Source organism: Zonotrichia albicollis, chromosome 1, assembly GCF_047830755.1.
Source record: "Zonotrichia albicollis isolate bZonAlb1 chromosome 1, bZonAlb1.hap1, whole genome shotgun sequence".
NCBI lineage: Eukaryota > Metazoa > Chordata > Aves > Passeriformes > Passerellidae > Zonotrichia > Zonotrichia albicollis.
The window spans coordinates 34,331,179-34,355,217 of NC_133819.1; the positions used below are offsets into that span (position 1 = coordinate 34,331,179).

Genomic DNA, 24,039 nt, shown 5'->3' on the forward strand with positions numbered 1-24,039 from the left:
GTAAAAATTAGAGTTGGAGAGGAGCTCAAACAGGGAAAAGGCCTATGCACAATGGCAAGATGCATAAATATGAATTCTTAAGAAAACCAGACTTAAGTATTTCTCTTATCCACAGAACATTGCATAAAAACTCATCTTCTCATCCAGAAGGTCAGTGGTGAATGAGGTGTCATATCAGAGCATCTGTGGCTTTTCCTTAAAAATCTTCCTTATCTTTGGCAATGTTGTACATCTTATAGCAAACACCAGATTTTATTGCTTTTGCTCCAGAAGTCCAGCAGACATTTCTGATACAGACTCAATTTTTCTAATGGAGTATTAGATTTAAATTAATGAATTAAAGTGTAACTGATTCTCTAGAAAATGGGATTTTTCTAATAATTTGCTTAGAAATTATTCTTTCTAGGGAAAAAGACCTTTATCAAGTAAGATGATAAAAATCTTGCTTCACTCTGAAGCAATTTCAGTCTTAGTAGAATTAAATGTTTTTGTATATTTATCATTACCCACTGTTTAAATGAATGGTTCTGTCTAATTTTGGAGCAAATGATGCATTTTGCAAGATACTTTACTTTGTGCTTTGACTTTCATTTAATCAAGTACCAAAACAAAATTTCTTTTCACAAAGAAAAATGCAGGGCATCAACAGAAACCGACAGATGCATCTAACATTGAGACAGCTACTGCCATCCTTACAGACAAAAAGTTGTCTGCATCTCCAGGTATCAACAGCTTAAATTTTGTCTGACTTTATAAGCCTGAAAGTGTTGTCTATGTAAAGTAGTCACAAATAGTATTTGTAATGTAAAGTAGATGGACTTGTTCTTATAATTAAAACATTAATTAGAGATGTGAAGATTGAGCTGAATATTTTGTCTCTTGCCAAGTGGTAACAATCTTAAATAAGGTCATGTATCAGTTTAGTTGCTATTTTTTAATGTCAGTAGAACTGAACTCTTGAATTTCTGCTTCATGGTTAACAGAGATGGTTTTGCCAAGCTAAGAAACAGTTTTTGGAATAAAAAAAATCTTACTTAATTTTTCGATATGAGTATAACGCCACAGTAATTTTGTAGTCATGTTATTATGACTATCCACTATAACATTCTGCTGTAAATCAATCTGCTGAAAAGTTCTGATTATGTGATGGCAAGGTCAAGTCAGCTGCCTATTTTCATTAATTATAGGTGTAGTGGTTTATAAGAAAATGTTTATAATTATTATGAACTATTAAGCTATTGCAAAAATAATTTTCTAAAATTTCAATATGTAATAGGTTAAAACTAAAGAAGAAATCTTTCCCTATGAGGCTGGTGAGGCATTGGAACAGGCTTCCCAAAGGACTTATGAATGCCCCATCCCCTGGAGTGTTAAGGCCAGGTTGGATGGGGTTCTGAGCAGCATGGTGTTGTGGAGGCTGTCCCTGCCCATGGCAGGGGGATTGGAGCTAGAGGATCTTTAAGGTCCCTTCCAGCCAAACCATTCTGTGATTTTATCATTGTTTAAATTGATAAATGCCAAAAGTTGCTGATTAGCTTTTTCTGTGTTGTTTTAAACCTGACAGATTCTTGCTGTCTGTAATGACCAAAGGTTGTAATTTCTATTAATTTCCTCCTGTCTAAAGTAAATTCAAGTTTTTTTTAAAACAAAAAATCCCAACAAGCTCAGTAATAGTGTGTGGTGAAGTAGTTTGCTGAGATGCTTCCATATTTTTATGTAAGAATAGAGTATGTAGAATGATAGCATACATATTTTGGTGTTTGTTTTGTTTTCTTTCCTGGGAAGGTACTACATACGTGTGTATTTATGTTGATCTTCTCTTGATGTGAGAGAAGTGAACACAGATGTGCCAGTACAGTTGCTGATTGTACATAGCACATAATGCTGATTGTCTCTGCTTTGGATAACATGGAGCACTCTGGTTTTGATGCACTCTCAAATCTGGGCTGTCATCTCTCTTACACAAACTTTATGGAAGAAAAAGAATCCATGTTTTTGTTTTTTTCTTCAATGTTCACAGTTAGCCCCATTTCACCTGACATAGTTTCGGAATCCGTGGTAAAGGAGCAAGTGCGTGAGATGAATAAAGAGATTGCTGAGAAAACAGAGAAGTATAAGAAATGCAAGCAAATGTTGGCAGTAAGTAAACAGCTGCTTTGGAAAGCTGAACAAAAAGTAGCTGTAGGTGCTAGGCCTTAAAACCACAAGGCCTGCCCAGCTGAGTTGCCTTCTTTGTTCATGTGATACACCGTGATTATGGTAGAAATCTTAACATTAGAAAACACATTTTTGTTCAGTCAGCCCTTGACTGTGTATGGTTTTAGAGGGTCCAGACAAGGAAAACCAAGATACAGTAAAACAAATGTCCACATGCTTAAGGTTTTAAATACTTTCTATTCTTACATTAAGTGTAATTGCTCGTATAAATCAAATTCAGCAGGCTGCTGTAAACCAGCTGATGTTTGGAACAAGTGTGGCAGTGTAGATCTGATACACTGTCCAAAGCAAAGTAACTTTTCCCTGTTGCCTGTCATGGCTTTTACAGTGTTTTCACACCGAGTGGGTTTTGCCAACTACCTTGGACTCAGTCATACATAAAGGCATTTATTTGGTTGTCTCGACCAAAGTTGGCACTTGATTTTCATTTAGCCAGTTTGGATGTGTGTATGATGATGGCATATTGCATCAGTGGCACTGGTGAAAAGTTTAGAACAGTTCAAGAAGTTGTTTCTGAGTGTTGTCTTGTCTCTCTTCATTTTGTGTCTTGTTTTATCACAATGATACTATTCTATTTTAGTAGGTTTTCCAGGATGTAATAACTGTCCTGTAATTTTGTTCATGACCCTGTCCATGGAGAGCCTGCATTGGCTTCTGCTGGATGTTTATTCCATAGTGATTTTTGAAGAAAGCTTTGCCTGTGACCTTCTGGATGAAAGATACTTAGATTGTGAAAGTCACTTGGGAGAGGTTTTATATTGAAGTGAGGTACTTGAAAGAATAGTCAGGGTTAGTAATATTAGGGTACAAAGAAACTTGAAACTGTGAAACTGAAGAGGAATATCAGCTTGTTGAAAACTAAGGGAAAGAAATGCTTATTGAGCATAATTTATGCAGTGTTCTGTGGTCCTGAAGACTCAAGACTCATTTCAGAGTCTTGAGTCAGGCTTGTAGAAGCCATTTGTAAATGGTCTCATTTTTAGAGCATGGAGTGACATTTTTGGCGGTGGGAGGGAGAATCTCTTAAGACTGTAAATATTTCATGCCATGGTATCAACTACTTTAGGATGAGAAGATGAAATGCAGTGTTTATGCTGATGAATTAGCTAAACTGGAGCTGAAGTGGAAAGAACAAGTGAAAATCAACGAGGGTATAAAATTACAGCTGGCAGCAATGGAGGATCAGTATAAGGTAAGTTACAGGTTTTATTTATGACAATGATTACTTCTTCTTAACATGGCTACTTATTTCTGATAGTTCAAGTAATGAAGAACTTCAATAGGGAAAGCACACTAAATACATTTTTGCTGTAAATACAAATTCTGCTCTTGAAGAAACAATACAGTCTTGTAAAGTTTCTTTTAAAGTAAAAGGTCTGCTAAGACCTACTATCACCTGGCCATCAGTCTTTTAATACTGTGGATTTAAACAAACCCCTAAATGATGTAGTCTTGTATACAGGGAAAAAAAGTGCAAGGGATTTCTAATTTCCTGCTACTTACTGTAATACTAACAGGAAGATTGATTGGTGTGTTTGTCTAAAATCTTCATATTCTATATTGGGTTACCAGTGTAGTAATGTCTAATTAATTTTATCTGAAGTCAGTAGAGAGGGGGAGGATTGATCCATTGTTTTTAAAATCATGCAAGAATTTAATGTGGAGAACCTCTAGCAGCATAGTGGGCAGCTTTAGCTTACAAGGGACCTTAATCTTTGAGGTTATGTGATAGCAATGCTTATGCTGAATTTGTTTTTTAGGTCAATAGCGATGACATAAGAGCAACAAATGTTCATGAGACCAGCTTTTCTGGTAGTTCTCAGTCTAATGGTGGTAATCCAGTTGACTCTGTTGCCTGTTTTTGCTCATTGTGATGAAAAATGATTAAACTGAACTGTGACTGTATTGGTTCTACTAGGAACTCCGTTTTATTAGGAATTACAGCACTTTTTCTTAATAAAATGCTGAATTATTCTACAGTTTCTTTCAGTACTCCGTTTGCCATATTTTTCTGACACTTTCCAAAGCTCTTAATTTCAATTTTATAAAATGTATGACTCTTTTCAGTTTATGTAACTAATTAGCAGTGTTCTGTTGCCATGCATAATTTAATGTGAAGTAAGTTTAACTTCTCAACAGCAGGTGTAATAAATAATAGGTTCCACGATTGAAAACATTTTGACTGCAATTAAAAATTTGCCATAATTCAGGAGGGTGCAAGTGGTACAGAAAAAGTGAGCTTTTTTTGCCAGTCAGGAGATTTTGCTCCATTGACCTAAACTAGGAGAAGGAATATCAGAATTGAAAATAATGTATAAGCAGTTATGCCAAGCATTGAGCTTTGATATTAGAAAAACAGGGGAAGAGGCAGTCTCTAAAAGAACTAGAATACATGTAAAATAGTTCTTTGTAGTGAGAGATTATTTAAATCATCATTTTGAAGCCAGGAAGAGTTGTGTAATGTGTCAGTTGCACCTCCTCCCAGAGCACCCAATGGAGACACAACGCAGATGTTCGTGAAACAAATTTAGTGTCTCTGAGGCAGGAGTAGCTTTTGGTTCTCTCAGGTTCTGTGGTGGGACATATGAAATGCCAAGAGATTTCTTCAGAAATAATGAGATGAGGCTTTCAGACCTTCAGCTGTGTCTGTGCAGTGGTGCCCCTCCTGCCGTTGGTGGCACTGATATAACTCCTTGTTTTTAACACAGAATTTTCTCATTCCACAACTGTTTAGTGAAAACTGGCAAGAAAAGGCTGCTGATTAACTGCTGTTATGCAGCAGATAAAACTTTGTGAGAATTGTGGGGCAGGATTTATAGTAACACTCACTATGTGTTGCATGTAACTCTAGTAGACAAAACTGTTTTCATCTGAAAGATGAACTTAACTTAATTATGGAGCTTTGTTTTCATGATGTAACATGCAGGGAAATAGTTTCCATTCACTAATACAAGAATCTTAATCTTCTTTTCATACAGATTCAGCTGGCAGAAAAAGAGAGACGAATAAAGGAACTGGCATCACAGTTGGAACTCTTTACCAGTGAGAAGGTATTGTCACACATTCTGAATTTTACTGAAAAGTGAAATAATAATATGTATTTATTACATTCAGATAGTATTGTATGGTATTGTGCAAAGTTTGGATTTTTCTTTGAAACTTTATTTGATTGCCTTACAAGTCCAGTGTGAAGAAATACGTAGTAAAACCAGTCATTTTAGTACTGATAAACTGAAAAAAACCGTGAACTTTCAGATTAAGCTAGTTAATTTTTTTGTAGAATTCTAGATTGTCAAGTAGTTGGTATTTATCTTCTTTTTAAGCCAAGGATATAATTTTAATAGATCTCTCATATTTGTCTTGTTCAAAAGAAATCAAATTTAAGTTTGAATTTTGGTGAGGCTAGTTTAGGTGGAGGGAGTAATTTTAAACACCGTACATAAAAACAACAAGTATGATAATAGTAATGTATGAAGCATATAAAAGCTTGGAACTTTGTCTACCAAATTTGTAGATATTTACATTACAGAGAAGAATCAAAGTGCCTTTCTAGACTAGACCCATGATTAAAAGGTTAAGCATGGGGTAGTAGTAAACAGCATTTCAATTTGTACTCATGATCAGTGTTTGTTTATAAACCAAGCATAGCTTTCTAAAAATGGTCATTTGCTGTCTTTTAAAACCTATGAAATGACTTCGTATCTTTTTTATTTACATACTTAGATAGCCTTTGTTGTTTTGGTTTTTTTTAAATCGGTCTCTACCCTAGCTGTCCAACTTCTGGCTAAGGTTTTTTTGCACCATCTTTTTACAGTCATGTTGATCTACATTGTGTTTCAATTGTATGTAATGCTAAAATTAAATTACTAATTCTACTACCTCTCATTTAAAACTGCGTCTGTATTGCAGAAGAAATTGGTTTTAAAAAGGAAAATCTTGATTTCATTGCTAATTGATTGTTCCTGCTTTGTATTGAGTAAAGATTAATTACGTAGATTTTACACACTCACCAAAATGTGCAATCCTAGCTTTTTAATCTTACCTGTTTTAATCATATGTTTCTTTTAGTTTATAAATGTAAAGTAACTCTGGCATTAGACTAGAGGATGAATGCCATCCATTACATGAGGTCTTTTTGCATTTGAGTAGTGTTTTGTTTTTCAGAGTAGTTATTGGTACTTGATTTTTGCATTTTTCTGTGCAAGAGGTTGATCTGAAATTCACCTGTTTGCAAGAAAAAAAAATTAAATTGTCCCTTTTTTAAGCAGGCTTTTAATTCTTACAGAGTTGAGCTGGCAGTTGAAGCTTTGGTTTTAAGTTTCAATTCAAAATCTTTCAGGGAAAAGACACCCTTCAGTCTTTGAGGGTTTTATTACCATCATGTCAGCAAATATTAAACATGAACCCAGAGGACCCAGAAGAAAATATTAATCAGAAAGAACATTACTGGAACGCATGTCTGCCTTAACAGTTCCTATTTTTTAATTATTGTTTTCATATTTATATCTCAGAATTTTTTGGTTGGTTCTGAATTTAAATGGCATACTACTTTTCATATTCATGGTATTTTGCTCTCTCTCCCTTAACCCACTTTGTTGAATAGAAGGTTGAGAAAGATTTTTATTGGGATAAATTACAGCTGATGCATTGACCACACTGAAGTCACTTTAATTAGTGTCTTTTAAGTTCTATACTGGCTTAGAGTTTTAATGGTTTCTAAGTTATAAAACCTCTTTATAGTTTGTAATTACTATCATATGTATGGTTTACATGCAGGAACCCAGAATTTTAAGTATATTAATTTTTTGAAGAGTTCTGTTTGATGATTTCTGAAAGAATGATCTGATTCAAATATTGCTGTTAAATATCAAAAGGGATCCAGTGCAATGTACTTAATAGTTCACAAATGTCTGTCACTCATTAATTCATATGGAATTATGTCAAGTATGTACATAGATATGGTCCACATACTGAAATGCTACATTTTTGAATGGTATGGTATGATATGAAAAAAATAATTGTTTTTTTTTTATTTTAACTTTTAAAAACTTTTCTAAGTGCGCATTATCTTTAGTTGTTGTTGTTAGTCTACTGATTTTTACTGGTTTAGCTTATTTTTCTTTATTGTAGAAAGGATGCAGACACTTGAAAAACATGGCAGTTCTGTTCATGTAATTAGAACAAACTGACAACAAACCAAGAAAAAAATATCTCCTTAAAATATCTTCCTTGGTTTTTTTTTCTTCATTGACTAGTTTTGGTATTTATGGTATACTTGGCATAAGGTCAAAATGAAAATACAGTAGGAAGGCTAGCAGATTTTTTCTTGTAAAATTTCATAAACATTTCAAATTTTGCTAGGACTCCATAGGTTAACTACATTTTGAACTTTACATTATTTAGGAGCTTGGCAGGACACCAGGAGATCAGGCTGGAAGGAAGATGGAAGGACAGACCTCACAGCAGACATTACATTTTCGCAACCCATACTCAGAAGAAAATGGACCAGTTCCTGCAGTGCCAAGTAGACTACCAGTATTGCAATATGGAAACCCTTATGCAATTCAGGAAAGAAGAGGTAAATAAATTTCACACCCCCCAATATAATTTCTCCCTCTGTTTCAAAAGCAGTGCCTCACTGAATGCAGGTTAAGTACCACCAGTCTTCAAACTGGTTTACAGAGCCTTTTCTGACTGATGAACATCAGCATAGGTCCTTTATTTTATGATGGGAATCAGTAAGGTAAATAAAGTTTTAAACATCATTGCAAGAAACTGATTCTCTCCTATTGCTTTATATTATCTAAACCAAAAATGTGTTTTACTCTCAATTTTTAAAGGTAAGATAGCATGTCTGTAATCTTAAAATACAGTCCACTGAACAAAGATGTCCTAATTAATTTTTCTTCAGATGGAGCAGATGGCGCTTTTAATCCTGATGAGATCCAAAGACCACCTGTTAGAAGTTCCTTTTGGGAGCTAGATGATGTAGTGTGTAGCCAGCCTTCCCGCAATCTCAGTCGGCCTGATGGTTTAGAAGATCCTGAGGATAGCAATGCAAGTTACCTTTTTTTCATATTTCTTTTCCTTGATATAGTTACTGATGAGTTACCTAGACTTTCACATGGGTTTTCCATAGCTGATAAACCTGATTTATTGTTATGTAAATTTGGAATTGGTTTTTCTTTTCCCTGAGAAACAGTTTTGCTTGCTGTGAAAGGGAAAACTCCACTGATGACATTGTACTTGTTCCCCTAATCTCTTGGGTCACTGACAGCTTGTTTTGGTATTAGAACAGTAGCTTCTTAATTTTTTTTAAGTACTAAAGTAAAAAAAGTTAGGTAATCTCAACTCATGATTCTGTCTTCCGTATGGTAGAATGAGACCTCAAAATGTAGCGACATTTCCCTCATTTTATTATAGGAATATAGGAACTAAAGTGGAACAGAACAAATAAAAACGTAAAGGATTCGGATACCGTTATTTTAATTTAAATGCCTACTGTAAATTGGTATCCTAATAGATACATTTTCTAATCTGTTAATCTTCTGTCTTCTGCAAGTCAGCATTTATTAATTTCCATTTTGAACGGTTTTTGGTATTGGACATGTGTTAGAAAGAGCTTAATTGACTGTTGCCTAAAGCTGATTGAACTGAAAGAGATGCATTTGCACTGATTTTTTTTCCTTCAGGGCTTTGGATGTTTTGAGTTTCTGGTTAGCTTTTCTTTATAGTACAGCTAACTTGCACATTCTAGTATAAAAAATTGGCTTCTGTAATAAATTGGACTGTATGTCTTCATTTGAACAGGAACAGACCTATTACTCTTTCTTATTCCAAGTATTCTTGCACCTTCAGAAATATTAAACAAGAAATACCTTTCTGCAAAGTATTGTGCTCTTTGCAAGTACAGTGGTATCATGACCTGTTTCTCATTTAGTCTAGTTTGCCACATTTAATTGCTATTAACCTTTGCAGAAACTGATCAGTGTTCAGACAGGCATGATTTTAGCCCTGGTGCTCAGCACCTATAATGGAGAAAAATGTATTTCTCCCTCCTACCTTTTGCTCCCAATGTCCATTACTGTGAATAATTAGAGAAACTGTCAGAGCTTTTGCAGCCTGCTCAAGATCTCGAATGTGAGCTTAATGCTGTCCCCACCTTTACTTCACATTTTGCATATTTAATCTGATCATTCTTGACATAGCTATTACATCTGACAAGCTCTTCTCTTCTTTAGTCATCTGCTGCAGTTTAATTAGCAGGGTGTTTTCTCTGATCTATGTGCTTTGCCCTCTTGCAAACCCAAGAGAAACAGTGCTAGAGTCTTGTGCTCGTTTGCAGACACAGCTTGGATTTTTGTAATGAGGTGGAATATAACAGGCTTAAATAAAGTTCAGCTTGAGAAAAGGTGCCTTTAAATCAAATAACTTATATCTTTATTTTTATTTGCAATTGAGAATCAGTTGCTTGTTCCTCACCCAAATAGACTGTATGTATAGTGTAGAAATTTTTATGGAAATGAGAAGCTGCAGAATCTTTCTAGGGAGACTTAGTAATATGCCACAGATAAAACAGGTCTGAGGCAGGATGTAAATAAATAACCAGGAAAAACATATGTAGGTGATTCATTATGAAGACGAGTCTGTCATTTGTGCAGAAGAAACAGAAAATATAATATGATAAATATGAGGAGATTACCATTTCATGGGCTGTTTTTTAAAATAAGATATTTAAGATGTAGTTCTCTGCATATTTTCAACCAGCAGGATGTAGAGTCTCTTGCTGGAGGAGGGTTCCCTCCCAGAAGAAAAGGACGGGTAGGCTTGCTGCTTTGTTTAAAATGCTACTATTGTATGGACTTCTACTGTCCTCCTGTCCTCATTCCTATTACTACACATTATATTAGTTTAAAAATTAAGGGTGTTGTAATCACTTCCACCTCTTCATGGCTGTTTTGGTAGTGGTTCACCTATGATGATGAACATTTCTACTTCTTTTATCTCCTTCAGATCTTTTAGCCAGGAAGAGGTAGAAGTGACTATAACACCCTTAATTTCTTAAACTAATATAACACAGGATATTCAAATGCTTCAGAATTTTTGTGCTGTTGTGTTCCAATTTGGTTTCTCACAAAACATGGTTCCTTAGAAATGGGCACTTCCATTTCTTTGGTTGTCATAAAAACCCTTCAGTTTTGTATAACTAGGAAGAGTTTCCAGGATTCTTGTGGCTTTGACTTTTGGAAGTCATAGGCCAATTAAACTGATTTCTGAGAGGGATAAACTGGTCTGTGTTAATAGTTCCAGCTGGGCATGTGCACGGTGGTGATTGTGTTTGGAGTGGCTGACTTGCCACAAGTTCCTGCTGTCATCTACTCAACACTAACTTTCCATTTACTCATGATCCTCTAATTGACCAAAATGGAATTCTTGGGACAAAGAATTCCTAGTAGTAAGGGAGAGATCCATAAACAAAACATACATACATATCTGTATAAAAAATACTAAAATATGAGTTTTAGAAATGTAGTCCTAATTACAGTTGGCAGCAAGCCCAGAATAACTATCCTGAGACTATTAAACAGTGTTTTAGTCATGGTAAATTTGTAGAGGATGGAGAATGTAACTCTTGGCAACTGAGCACCAGGTCAGGATATTTTTTCAGGTAACTCCAAAATGGCCCTTCTTCTAGCAAAAGCCCCCACAAAGCATTATTACCCTGATCTGATCCTGGCAGCCAATTACGATCTTTTGCATAGAGTGGACATGAAAAGGGCAGTTGGTATCCAGGTGTCTCTTGGGAGAGGAGACTGCTTGGAGAAGGGTTGAGGAGCCTAGAGGAGTAAGTTTGATCTTACAAACAACAGAACTGAATCTCAGAATAAAATGTATGTACCCTTCTTCTAGGTGTACCTGCCCTGCATGTCAGCCCTGTGTCTGTTCATGTTTTTTTAAGGCCTAGGATGGGCATTGGTTCCTTACTTCTGCATGTCAGGATGATATGGAGCACTTGGGGATGGGGTTTTTTACTGTGTCACACAGCTTTCTAATTTCTGTTTGACAATCCTGGAACTGTTTACACTTGTAATTATGAAAGCAGTACTTGAGATGGAATTTGTTGGTTTCAGTAAAATTTATTGAGTTGCACTTACTTCTGACCGTTTCATGTCTGGCTTTCCCTTCTTCCCCTAGTGGCAAATCCCTTTTTTTACGAAGCTTTAGTGTGTAGTACTGTATTTATCTTCCTGATTCATTTAATCTGTGGAACTCATTGTGGCAGTTTTTTAAAGAGCCAGAGGTACAGTCCAGTGATAATAGTTAAGTCATGATGTTAAAGATATCCTTTATAATTCATTCACTTAATTATTCAGACTGAGTTCAGGAGGCCTGGCACTTGTTCTGCTACAGGATCACAATGCCAGCCTGTGGGTCCATGGTACCAGTCTTTTCCTAAGAACCTGAGACTGTGTACCCACAGTGTTACATCACTGCAGGGCACTGTGTGCAGCCATGTCCCTGTCCCTGGTCATCAGTCTGGACTGCAAGAAAGGTGGCTTTGGATCTACATAAAGGGCAGATTAAACTGTTTCTTTCTCAAAGTATGGACTGTGGGCTTTCATCAAAACCACTTGGATGACTCAACCTCGTGCTATTGAAGCAAGCTGATGACTTTGCTTAACATAAACATAGGCAAGAGGCACTGAGGCCTGGTGTCCCAGCAATTGTTGTCATAATCTCTGTAAAGCAGCTTGAAAAACCACATCATTTTGTCTTTTGAGCTGTCAGGGATGGTTCGTTTTCCTGGGGGAGAGCGATGGGTGTTTAAATGCCAGGTTGAAAAGCATGTGTAACCTTATTTATAAGAATAAAGAATGGGTTCCAGGATGATACTGGGCACTAAGTGGCTGTGAACCAAGATGAGACCCACGGGAACCATGATGATCTGTCCTCCCCCCATGAAGTGATCTGTTTTACATGGAACACTTAGGAGCTTTGTCCATAAGAAATGCCAGAAGTAGACAGTTGTTGGAGCCCAATACAATGATACCTTCTCTGTTTTCCAGAAATTCCAAGTTACCCCAGAGTGCTGCATGAGAATTTTTAATTTTTGGTGACTCTGTAGTGTTTACTGTAACTTGTAGTTAGAATAGCTGGGAAGTCCTCTCAGACTAAGATAAAGTTCTCATGGTTCCTGTTTGGCCATGCCGTGGTTACACAGTAACCTCTGTAACATCTCTGTGAGGTCAGCTCAACACAGAGACATTTGCATTCTTCTTGTGTGGGTTAGGCATCCCAAAAGGTTAAGAACTGATCCCTGTGACTTTGCCAAGAGCAAAAGTACACTGAAGAGACAGACGTTCTGTATCGTAACAGGGTAGTATCAGTACATACTTAGTATTGACATTCTTGTACAGGGCCTGGGTCAGAAGCTGCTGTAAGGAACATACAGTATGAATTTCTCAATTAGGGGAACTGGGCCATGAGGGGGCTGTAGCCCTAGGACATTCCAAAAGCTTTTACATGTGCTTGCCTTGTGTTGAAGAGAGTTCTTGCAGGGCAGCTGTGTAGGATAGTGCAGGTGTGCCTATACAGAGGAAAGCATCATCCTTTTCTTCAGATGTTTCTTAAAAAGGAGCAAGGAGGAATGTTACATTTCTACGTGGTAGGATACCACACTTGCCAGAAGCTGAAAGAGAGGGCCAAAGCTCTAAATAATTTTATCTTGCCAAATGCCTGAAAAAAAAAAAGGTGGGGGGGAGGAGGGGGAAAGGGGTTATACTGAAGAAATTAACTAAGTCTTAAGTGTTAATTTGGCCTGTCTGTGTAGTGGAGCTGTTTTACTGATGGAAGATGCATATTAATTTTCTTGATTAAGTCCTGATGTGCTTCAGTCTGGTATTCAGCAAATTTGTTGTGTTTTTCTACAAGATGTTGCATTGTAGCATGAGTACTTAAACCAAAATAGTTTTTCGTTCTTAAAACATCTATCCTGTCTCTTTCATGACAAAAGGAACAACTGATTAGTTTTAAAATTCATATGCCCTTTTCAGTGCAGGTGCAAAGCAAACAGACTGCAAGATTATGTTTGTTGCCAGCATCTTGTCATAGCAGGCCCCACTGCCAGCTTAATGGAAATGTTAAATGGTTGAAACCAAACAGAAGATTATTGAGGAAATATCCCATTCTTCCCTGTTTCCATTAACTCTTTGTAAGGGGAAACAATGTTTCTGTTTAAGCTAGCCTAAATGTATGTTTGCATATGAGTTATCTGTAAAAAACACAGCATATGTGCTCCTTCACACATCATTTTTTGTAGATCAGCTAAATAATTCCTAGCCCTTGCTTTTAATGCATATTTGAGATAAAAAAGGAAAACGAGGTGGGAGTTGAAGTTCCAAAAATCTTGCAGTGTACCTGTATTTCCACCTTGAAATTACTCCATTTTGTGCTCTATTATTGAATTGCTTAATAGAGCCAAGATGTACAAAAGTAAAACTTAGGCTGCAGAAATTACAGCGTGAAAGTATATTTCATCTGGGTTTGTGTTTGATAACGAAAATGCGTATTGAGGAAAAAAAACCCCTTGTTTTGGTAGGGGTTAGTCTTTAAAATACTTTCTCTTTTCAATAGGATGATGACAACACTGTACCTTCTGCTCCTGATCCTCCAAGTCTGCTCTTGCGTGAGCGGGGCACAGGCTTCTGCTTTGATTCCAGGTAGATGTTATCTTGTGTTGGTCTTTAAGGGCATGGAGAGGTTTCTGTAGAACTATCTAAGGGTGGGGGTGCCGGTGAAAAGCTACAGAGCATTTTTAATGAATGTTTGGTTTACTATTAACTGGCACAGAATATGCTGTGAGACAGGGCAGGCTGTTCATGCTATACCTTTGATGGAATTTTGACAAAATTTTAGTAAATGAATGAATAACTTTTGTTTTTTCCCCTCTCTTGCCAACCTAATTGTGAACCTAAGTTTAGAGCTTTTATAAAGTGTTATGTTTGCCAAGAGCAAGCATTTATGAGCAGAGAGAGTGGTTTCCCATGAAACTGTTTGGCCATTAAGGCATTCAATAGATTTGTATTCAGTGGTAGCTGGAGTAAGGTCAAAATTATGTTGCTTTAAAATGCCAGGTTATTTTGGAATTTGCATGTGAAACTACTCTGACTGTATTGAGTGCTTTTGGAGAAACATTTAAATGAACTGGATGATACTTGGATACAAAGTCCGCTCAAATTGAAGTTGGTAGTAAAGTTCTGAATGTTGCTGGCAGCAGGATCCTGCTTTTAGTTTGCATTAACAGAATAAATAGAAATAAACGGTTCCCTTTTTTCTTCCTCTCCACTCCCTCGTGAAGTTTTGATGTGCAGAAGAAATGCCCTCTCTGTGATGTGATGTTTCCCCCAAACTACGACCAGAGCAAGTTTGAGGAGCATGTTGAGAGCCACTGGAAGGTTTGTCCCATGTGCAGCGAGCAGTTCCCGCCCGACTACGACCAGCAAGGCTTCGAGAGGCACGTCCAGACGCACTTTGATCAGAACGTATTAAATTTTGATTAAATACTTTGTTTTGCAGTGTAGCTTAAAGCCCCACCACTTTGAGTAGTCCATCTCCAAAACAAAAGCAGTGCAGCTTTCTGTAACAGTGCAAAATTCTGATTAAAAGCTCATGTACTCTAATGGGAGCCATGGCTGTAAGCTGCTATGGGGTTATCTTCTCTCTCTGCCTAACACTGTACTAAGGAAACCCACAACCCCCCACTTTGTTGTGTATGTAGCTATTTATTCCCCTACTTAGTGGAATTTCTTCCCCTACTTAGTGGAATGCCTAAGGACACAGGAATGACTGAGCCTCAGAAAAAATGAGACCAGCTTCATGGTGTTCTTCAGCTACATTTAAAAAAGATCACCAAAACCACCTGTGGTTTCTCTTAACCTTGATAACTGAGGCATAATTAAAAATGTAATAAGCAGGTGTCTCTTCTAGCAAATCCACGTAGTTTTTCTCTGAGTAACACTGAAATTGGAAAGTTACATTACTTACCCTATGAAAATATAGTTTTCTAGTACATTTCTGAGATGTAGATGCATGTACTGTGAGATTCCAGGCTTGCAACACGAGGATTGGTAAATACTTCAGTTACACATGCAGAATGTTTGCCTTAAGGAATAACATTAAATGAGGTATGTTATACTTTCAGGCACTGGTTTTGAGTTGAAAGAGACTGCTGTGCTTAAATGCCTACAAGTAATTGTTTAAAAAAGTCATTGCCATTATGTTGCAGTTTTATTCAGTAGAAAATATTGTTCTGTTTTCACAACAGTGGATTGTGTTCCTTCTGGCTTTTAAAACGTTTTTGCGTTTTAACTTTATGTATTTCTTTCCAATAAGTAAAACCACGTGTGTATATCTAAACATTTTATATTTACTTTGACTGTATTAAGTAAATTTGCTTCCCACTTGCTGTACAGTAGTCTTGTTACATTAAAAGCAGAATTATTCATGGAGTCAGTGGTCTATTTTCCCTGCTGCTCATTTTGAAATTAAACACAGTATAGACTTTACTAAGGAGTAAACGATGACTCAGCATTTTATGGCGAAGGGTTGCTATTCACATCTGTTTGTGTTCTTTCTTTGAGAGACAGACTCTGGGATTAAGGCTTTGAGTAGCCTCTGTTGACTGCAGTTCCCTCCTGAACACTTACAATATCCAGCTAATGCAGGAGTTAACTAAAAACTGCATGACGTGGATGAATTGCAGTGTCCTGGGCAGCAGCAGCTCATCAATGCTTGTGTGCCATTTGCAGTCTAAAGATTTTTGTAACTGGGAGCTTCATACCAAGAGCTGGCCTGAGGTAAAGCATGGATTTTTTTCGTACTGTAACTCAACAGCAGATGAAAACAGTTAAGGCAGGATCCAAGAGTTTGAGGATACCAAAGTAAAATAAACAAATAAAAGACTACACACAGCCCAAGAACTTAACTCTAGGTTAGGAATGAGAGAAGAGCCGTCTTTTTAGGTCAGAGGCAGTTTATTTTAAATGTGATTTGATTTACATTTATAAGCAGCTTTCCTGACAGGAATTCTTTAAGTTGCCTTCAGTTCTAAAACAAACCTCTGTCACTTTCAAACTTAAAGTACTTTGTCCCCAACAAAACATATGAAAATATAATTTAAAGCACACTTTTCACAGACACAGTACAATACATTCACTATACACAGTATAACAAAATAGTCCCATCTTTACCTGTTTAATAATACTGTCACAATGAATAGGTAAATAGAAACTGGAATTTCAGTTTTATAGTTGAAAGGAATTTACATGCAACAATGACGTTTTACAACTGTTTAGCTGTTGAACGAACTTGCCCAGCCTGTAGTTCTTGCACTAGGAGCAGAGCCAAAACGTGTTTGCTGGCCAGATCTGTTGCCAAAGCTGCAGAAGGTGGGAAGTGGCCACTTGGGGCCTTGTGTGTACCAGTAACTCTCATGTCTGGATCATCCTTTAAACCCGGCTGTCACGGTCACCTCTCTGGCATCTGAGAGAGGGATGTTTCGCTTCACTTTGGCTGTTCTAAACACTTACTCATTAGGATGGTTCTTACCTGTTTTAACGAGACTTTTACTCTGCTGGAGAAAAGGTAATTGTCATCCTTACAAAGTTTTCCTTTAAAGCTTTGGAAAAAAAATAGGGAAAGCTCGTTCCTCCTTTATGTGAGCTTTCTTTTGCACTTAAAAGAACAGGAACCAAGCCAAGGCGATGACTGTTAAAACTGGGAGTTTCTCCTACACCCTTGCCAGGCAAAGGAGTGTTCAGGCTAGGGCTGGTGGAGTGTGCCCACCTCTGCTCCTGGCCAGGTGAGCTCCAGGAATAGCACTTGTGAGAAGAATGCTCAAGGCAGGATGGCAAGCAACAAATGTTCAGGTATGGTCCAGACACGAAGCGCTCTCATGTTGGCTTTTAAGTCAGTCTCTGACCACCTGCTGCAAGAAGCACTTAATCTTCAATAAGGCTCAAATGTCATATTTCAGCAAAATTAATGGTAAAGCTAAACAGAGACTTCCAAATGGAATGCGGTGACCTACAATGAGAAGCAAAAAATGCACAAAGAAAATCTGAAAACACAATGAACGTGAGGGAGAGGCATTAGAACTCCCTTAGCACAACTAACGGACCTCCTTAAACCATGCGCTGAATTTCTCATTTTTATTTGCAACCGCAGCACATGCTCGTACAGTAGTTGCAAGAATTGGCAACACATAAAACATTAAATCTGTTGGCAATAGAGAACTACAAAGTGCTTCAAAACTTCATCTGAGATGAAGATAATTGTTTCTCACACACACATAAATTTGCACTTAAGTATTTCCAAGTGTCTTTCTAACAGATAGTTCAGGGGTAAATATTTAGTTGGACTGGGATATTGGTCCTCAAAAGTTTGATGGGCATGAACATAATATGACATCTTGTACAGAGAAAAAAATGTAATTGCTAACACTAAAGTGATTGTTTACTAGTTCGAATGGCAAGGTTTTCAGCATTTCAAGAGGGAGGAAAAAAAAAGATTTGCAAGATAATATAAAATACAGCAAGCACACCTTTTTATGTATGTTATTTAAGTATGAAAATATTTTTAGCATATTATGTTAAACATTCTTTCTTATTTATATTTCCATTACCTAAAAGACTTGCTACTCCACTGATAACTCCGTTATGTAAGGCATGTTAACTATAGTTTGATGAGGGCTGTACTGTTTTGGTTTTGCACACACATTGACAGATGCATCAAAAGTCTTCATCACGTTACAATCTTGAAAGGATGTCAGTGCCAAGCTCTCCTCCTCGCGCTCCTGTCCCACACGTCAGTACAACTAAATACGCAATGTCCCCCTAGTTCTCATTTTTTTTGTTTTTTTGGAGAAAAATGTTCTGAAGAACCTATAGCTTTTATAGCACCTTATCTCAAAGTAATGAAAATGGGTAAGATGATAACATGTGCAAATGTACAAAATCATTAACTCTACAAAGATACATCATTCCAAAATTACAGAAAATTTTAAAGCATGCATTTAATTTTTTAAAGGGTTGCTGAGTGCTTCCCCTGAAAAAGGTGGCTGTTCTCAAAATCAGCAACTGCTGGTGAGGATTTCTTGGCACATTTGTGACCAGCATGTTATTGCTGCATCTTCCTGATGATCTCAGCAGACACGGGGGGATGGAAATTGATTGTGTGGTGCCGCAGGCCCTGAGCTGTCTTGTAACTCTTTCCACAGCGACATTTGAATGGTTTGCGTACGCGGATTTGTGTTCGGTGGCCGTTCTTGGCGTGGTACTTGATACCATTCACATTCTGTGAGGGAGAAGGGAAAATGTCAGTGCTCAGGTGGGCTGACACAGACTCTGCTTCCAGTTAAAACCTGAAAATGGATCAATGTCATGAGCAAAATCCTGTAACTGCCAGGAGCCAGCAGCTCCCACTGGGTATTACATATGGGCTGCACTCCCAAGGTACCCGATGGGACAAGGAAAAGAATTTCAAAACTTACCTACCTGGCTAATCCTGATTTTTATCTCCCAATAGACGTCACTTCCCAAAGAATACCATTTAGTGGACTCACACATGGTTGCTCTTTGCGTCCTGACATCTTTTTCATATAGCACTGACAAATCTTATTCAGAGGTTCATTTACAAGCAAACAAAGAATTGGCATGAAAACTCGGGTCACACCTCTTTAAAGAGCTGAGACTCCCCCATGGTGGGTCTGTTCTGTTTTGTGTCATTGTTTCTAGATACGTCTTTTAGCTCCAGCAAATTCTGATCGTTTACACATTGCCTCCAAAGAAATAACTGCAGGGAATGCTTAACTCAAAAAGTTACACAGGACACTTAAAAATAATCCAGAGAAGCTGTCTTCAAAATAGCTATTGTTTGGGAATACTCCACAGCTAAAACTGGAGAGCTTATCCCCACTAGTGCAAAACACAGCAACACAACACACACCCTGTTACACTGGCAAGGGTGGGAAACAGGCCACACTTCTTCCATGTCTACCAAAAAACCTTACTAAACATAAATCAAAGTAATTCCTCTGTCTTCCTTTTCACATATTTCTGACAAAAAATGGAAGAAGCTGTTGTGATCTCAGCAGCTGTTCTGATACTGTTCTGTGGTGTATACTGGAGTCTCTCATCTGCTCCCACTAAAAGAGCTCCGATTTTTGGATGAATAAGCAAAGGCATACTGTCTTTCATTTGAGCTTCTCCTAGGATGAAACCGAAGAGGATAGTGTTTGTGACAAAAAGCAACAGTTCCAAGGCTGTCCTGTGTTCTCTCTAAAGATTCCAGATATGTATCTCAGTATTTTTTAAAGATTAAAAAAAATAGAAAAGAAAAAGCTAAAAAGCTAACATCAACTAACAGCCTGCATATTAAACAACCCACTAAATAAGGTCTTCGGGATTGTGTCTTTGCTGAACAATTGCCTGGTGTTACATGTAACAGGAAGTCCCCTCGGCTCTTTAAACAAGTTGTATCAATGTGCAGCTTACAGTAAGTGGAAGCTCCAGCTTGGAACTCACAGAAAAACTGTCTCAAATATCCACCCTGGAAAAGAGGTGCAAGACTGCAAGCAATTGCTCCTCCCACAGATTCATGCTCCTCTTCTCCAGAGCCTCCAGGCAGTGACTCCTCACCTGAAGTTGCAAATCCAGCCTCTGAATTGTCCTTTACACCCTTAAAAATTCAGGACAACCCCTGCACAGCTGTCTCCGGGAGACGTGGGAGCTGAGAATCCCCCACCTCCAACACCAACCAGCCACAGGAACACGAGCCATCAGGGCAGGCTTCGTCTGGGTGCAGAGCACTCAGAGGAGGCACAAAGCTCCAGCACAACCCAAGAGCACATCAAAGCTACACATCAGCCTCAAGAAGAGTCAAGTCAATTCCCTGCAACTAATCTGAAATCCTGGGGCAGCTTTTGGATGCACTCACAGGGCCATTGGGGTGAGGGGACCAGGATTGTCACTGGGTGACAGGAGGACTTCATAAGGTGTCTGTCATCATCTGTGTACCTTTAAGGACCTGTGCCTTCTAAAGAGGAGAAAATCTGGGGGTGACCTGCTAAACTTTTGCTTCTGCATTGAAATTTTTAAAACAAGCCCTATTACCTTTAATAACAATATTTTCCTAACAAAAACCTGTTCTTGTTTTAATTTTTTTAAGAAATCTCTTCTAGATACTTTTGAGCTACTATCAATTGCTACAGACGCCATAAATCTGCAATCACAAATTCCCTGACTATTCCATGCCAATGGTACTCTTCTCCTGATCCAGGTTTTTTAATGATCCATCAGCCCCAGTACATCCATTCCTTGGTGAAAGGGGACAAAGTATTTTCAGGCAGCAAAATTTAAGGAGATGCTAAAGCATAAACCTAAAGGAATGAATTGGGCCATGGAAGGTTTGAAAAACAGTAACCACACAGAGCATAAGGAACTTGTGTAATGTGAAATTTGACCTGTGCTTCTGTCTAAAAGGAAACTGTTGTTAGAATTACAGTGACTCTTCGGCACTTTTTCCACTGCTGCAATGTAAACACTTTGTTGTACGTCTGGGCTGAGTTTGCTGAGGTGCAGCAAAAGCCATGGCCAAACTCGTACATCACTTTTATTGCTCTGGTTACTTAGGTTGCTCACTATTTACTCTCACAGATGATTGAGGAAGAAGATGGCCATAGAGAAGGGCACTCCAAAAAGTCTTGAACAGGAGGAAACAATTATTAACCTGGGACCAGATCAGGAGGCGATAGAGAAGTTTAGACTGGCACTACCTGGTTTGCAAGGACACAAAGTCTCTTGTTGGGCAGGGCCCTTTTTGCACGGCAGGATTCACAAAGGCACTACACTACAAAGAACCTACCAGCCCCAATTCAAGTAGGAAAAGACATCTCAAAAGGATGATTTGAGAGATTTCTTGTTTCAGCCTTGGACATTCATACATGTTTTTGTACTCTTGGCTCTTCATCCCAAAGTTTTCTTTGTGGGTCCAGTTCATCTGTTTGACTTGCAATCTCTGGCTTCCTCCTTTCTTTCAAGTAAATTCCCTTGCTTCCCCCTCAGTTCAATATTCTCCTTCCCTGAGCTCTGCTGAGTTTCACCACTCATAGGTCAGCCTTCCTGGGGGTTTGTGCCACCTGACAGGCCCCTCATCCTTTCACCTGCCAGACTGTGCCTCAGCAGCCTTGGAAGGTACCCCTTCTCCTCTTGCCCAAGGCCAAGAAAAGTCATGGATATAAGCTACATTCTGTATGCACTGAAATCTGTTATTCTTTTTATTATTAATTTTGCACAAACTAGAGAATTTAGGACAAATACTTCAGGGTTTTCTCTATACTAGCACATATGAATTATTTGTGGGGTTTGTTGTATCTACTATGTTTCAAACTTTATTTGCTCTTTGGATGTTGCCTGAGTAAGTTTATCGCATCTTAACCACATTTTCAAAGTCCTTCTCCAGAGCTAAAGACCACTCAGGGATACTGAATCAAAGGAAAACTAATCAACACTTTCATAAATCCCCATTTTAGCTCCTACAAGGTGGTATTTTGCAAAGCACATTAACTACTCAATACCATATACTTCTGGACAGGACATCTAAATTTGGATGTGAATCCAAAGTCTGGTGCAGGTGAACTCCACAGAAACAAGGATTATACCTTTGGGTTCCCTGGAATCACATAGATGATTTTCTAAAAATCAAATTTCAGGCATCAAAGATGAATCACAGGAAGAAAAATTACCCATAAATGGAAAACTAGAAAGTAAATATAACTTCTTATCTACCTCAATAAGCATAATTAAAGAAGAAAGCAAGCTTCAGAAATTAGTTCAAAGACTTGTGTGTAAAGCATCTAGAAGTCAGTGTACTTCAGGTTTATTCAGATGTTTCTGACTATCCTACATGTAAATTAAAGAAAAATATTTCTCCCAGGATCTGTGGCTTCTCAAGAAAATCTCTGCCACACTATACAGACTACCAATACATGTTGTAAGCAAAATAATTTTTAAAATAAAGTTCCTGAGGAACGACGAAATCTTTATGACTATTTGCACTGCCTATGGGAAAGCGCCAGGAAACAGCAGCTGGGCAGGAGGCCAGCGGGGGCTTCTGATACACATCTGGGCTTGTGTATAAACATGTTCTCCTTACAGTTTCCATTGTCCGCCCCAGCCCGTTCCTCTGGAGTGTTTGTTGTACTCATTCTTGTCTTATTTACCTTTCCATAATGACTTTTCAGTGCAGAGGCCATCTCTTATCCTTGAACATTGTTTGTAAAAAGGTGCCCCATCCCTACTGGGCCCTTTAAGCAGTACTGAAATACAAATAAAACCTCTAAAAATACCATTCTGCTTCTCAAACTTACGTCACCTAAGGCCAGACAAAAGAAAACTGTGTATATCCTCCTTTCCTCCTCTCTCCCTAAAGGAATGCATCCTTTCTCAGCCGTAAAGTGAGCCTGGCAATTACTGTATGTGCATGTCTGTGTTCCTGTTTGGAGCACTATAATTGTTTTACAGTCCTGACTGTGATTATCCAGTACCCACCAGAAAATCCCAGTGCTTTGATCACAGGACTCCCTACCCAGACTCCGTCAGACAAGCGGGTTAAGCAGAAGGAAGATAAAGAGGAAACAAGAAACACAGCTGACACAAAGCTAAAAGGAAGGAAACAAAGATAAAAATGCAAAAAGAAAAAACATAGGCTGAAAATAAAAAAGGGAGGAAACAGAGCCCACAGAAAAGAGAAATGAGGTGAGGCAGAGTTTAAGGAAATGTGCTTTTCTATCAGGACTAAACAGAGGTGAGTCTCTTACAAGAATACGGTACTTTTTATTTACTGCTGTTCCCTGTCAGCCCCTCTAAGGGTCATTAATTTGTTCCCCTGCCTGGCTGGTCTACCATTAATGGTGTACAAGATATCCCTTATAGACAGTCCTCATGCATTTGAGATGAAGGTAGTAAGATAGCAGGAGCAGGCACAAACAGCTTGCTCATTTGGGTAATAAAAAGACAGAGGGCTGGCAGTCAAACAGAGAACAGACAGGATATAGCAAATTACAGGGTTCTCCTTCCAGACTTTGCCATTAAGCGAATGTTTTCTGCAATGCATAGATGCCCTCTGGGCACACGACTTCTAACAATCACCATGGCTTGTTTGCTTCCTGAGCTAGGGGATTTAGCTTTTTATACCATACCCTCTGTCTGGCACAGCTCCTGCCACACGCAAGGAAAGTATTGATCTTCAATAATGGGAGTTTATCTGCAAAGTAATGCTTGCAAGTAGTCCAAAACCATCTTTCCCTCTGCCCTGGCCCTGGAGATGGTGTTCAGTTTTTTTCTGTAACTGGAGAATAAACACTATATAGTTCAGGATCATCTCAGCAAAAAGACTTGTATGTCCCTGAGAAACCAGCAGACTGCTTTCTTTTCCATGTTTTATGAAACAGTGTTGTCAGGGTTAAGTGGTCTGTACAGGAACCTGAGTCTTGTGATTTGCTGCTATGGGAGCTGCTGCAGCATCACTGAAACAGGCTTTCATCCACTACATGGTTTCATGCACAGGCTTTCCATTCTTGCCACAGCTGTTTTATCTCAAATGCTATTGGCCTTCCTCTATTTCTGTTTCATACTTCTGCTCTCTTTTAAGTCTCTACTTACCAGTTATTTAAAGGACAAGCCATAAAATACAACCAACCCAGCCACCATGGTTTTTCTAGGGTGTGCAGTTGGATTTTCCAGTAGTTCATGCAAAAACTTTAGA

At 38.1% G+C, this 24,039-nt stretch overlaps 2 protein-coding genes across 6 annotated transcripts in view; one reads left to right on the plus strand and one right to left on the minus strand.

The window, feature by feature from the left end:
* TAX1BP1 (Tax1 binding protein 1) overlaps window positions 1-15,725 on the plus strand; it is a 55,702-nt gene extending 39,977 nt beyond the window's left edge. For 3 of the 4 annotated variants that reach the window (XM_074537815.1, XM_074537809.1, XM_074537825.1), the window contains 8 exons: window positions 629-722; window positions 2,021-2,139; window positions 3,284-3,409; window positions 5,196-5,267; window positions 7,621-7,795; window positions 8,129-8,274; window positions 13,852-13,937; window positions 14,576-15,725. In XM_074537815.1, coding sequence (XP_074393916.1) covers window positions 629-722; window positions 2,021-2,139; window positions 3,284-3,409; window positions 5,196-5,267; window positions 7,621-7,795; window positions 8,129-8,274; window positions 13,852-13,937; window positions 14,576-14,777 — 1,020 coding nt within the window. In that variant the 3' untranslated portion in view covers window positions 14,778-15,725. The remainder of the gene's footprint in view (window positions 1-628; window positions 723-2,020; window positions 2,140-3,283; window positions 3,410-5,195; window positions 5,268-7,620; window positions 7,796-8,128; window positions 8,275-13,851; window positions 13,938-14,575) is intronic. The other variant, XM_074537831.1, reaches the window with a different exon arrangement.
* Window positions 14,782-24,039, minus strand: part of JAZF1 (JAZF zinc finger 1) — a 189,545-nt gene continuing 180,287 nt past the window's right edge. For both annotated transcript variants that reach the window (XM_005480901.2, XM_074537839.1), the window contains exon 5: window positions 14,782-18,570. In XM_005480901.2, coding sequence (XP_005480958.1) covers window positions 18,394-18,570 — 177 coding nt within the window. In that variant the 3' untranslated portion in view covers window positions 14,782-18,393. The remainder of the gene's footprint in view (window positions 18,571-24,039) is intronic.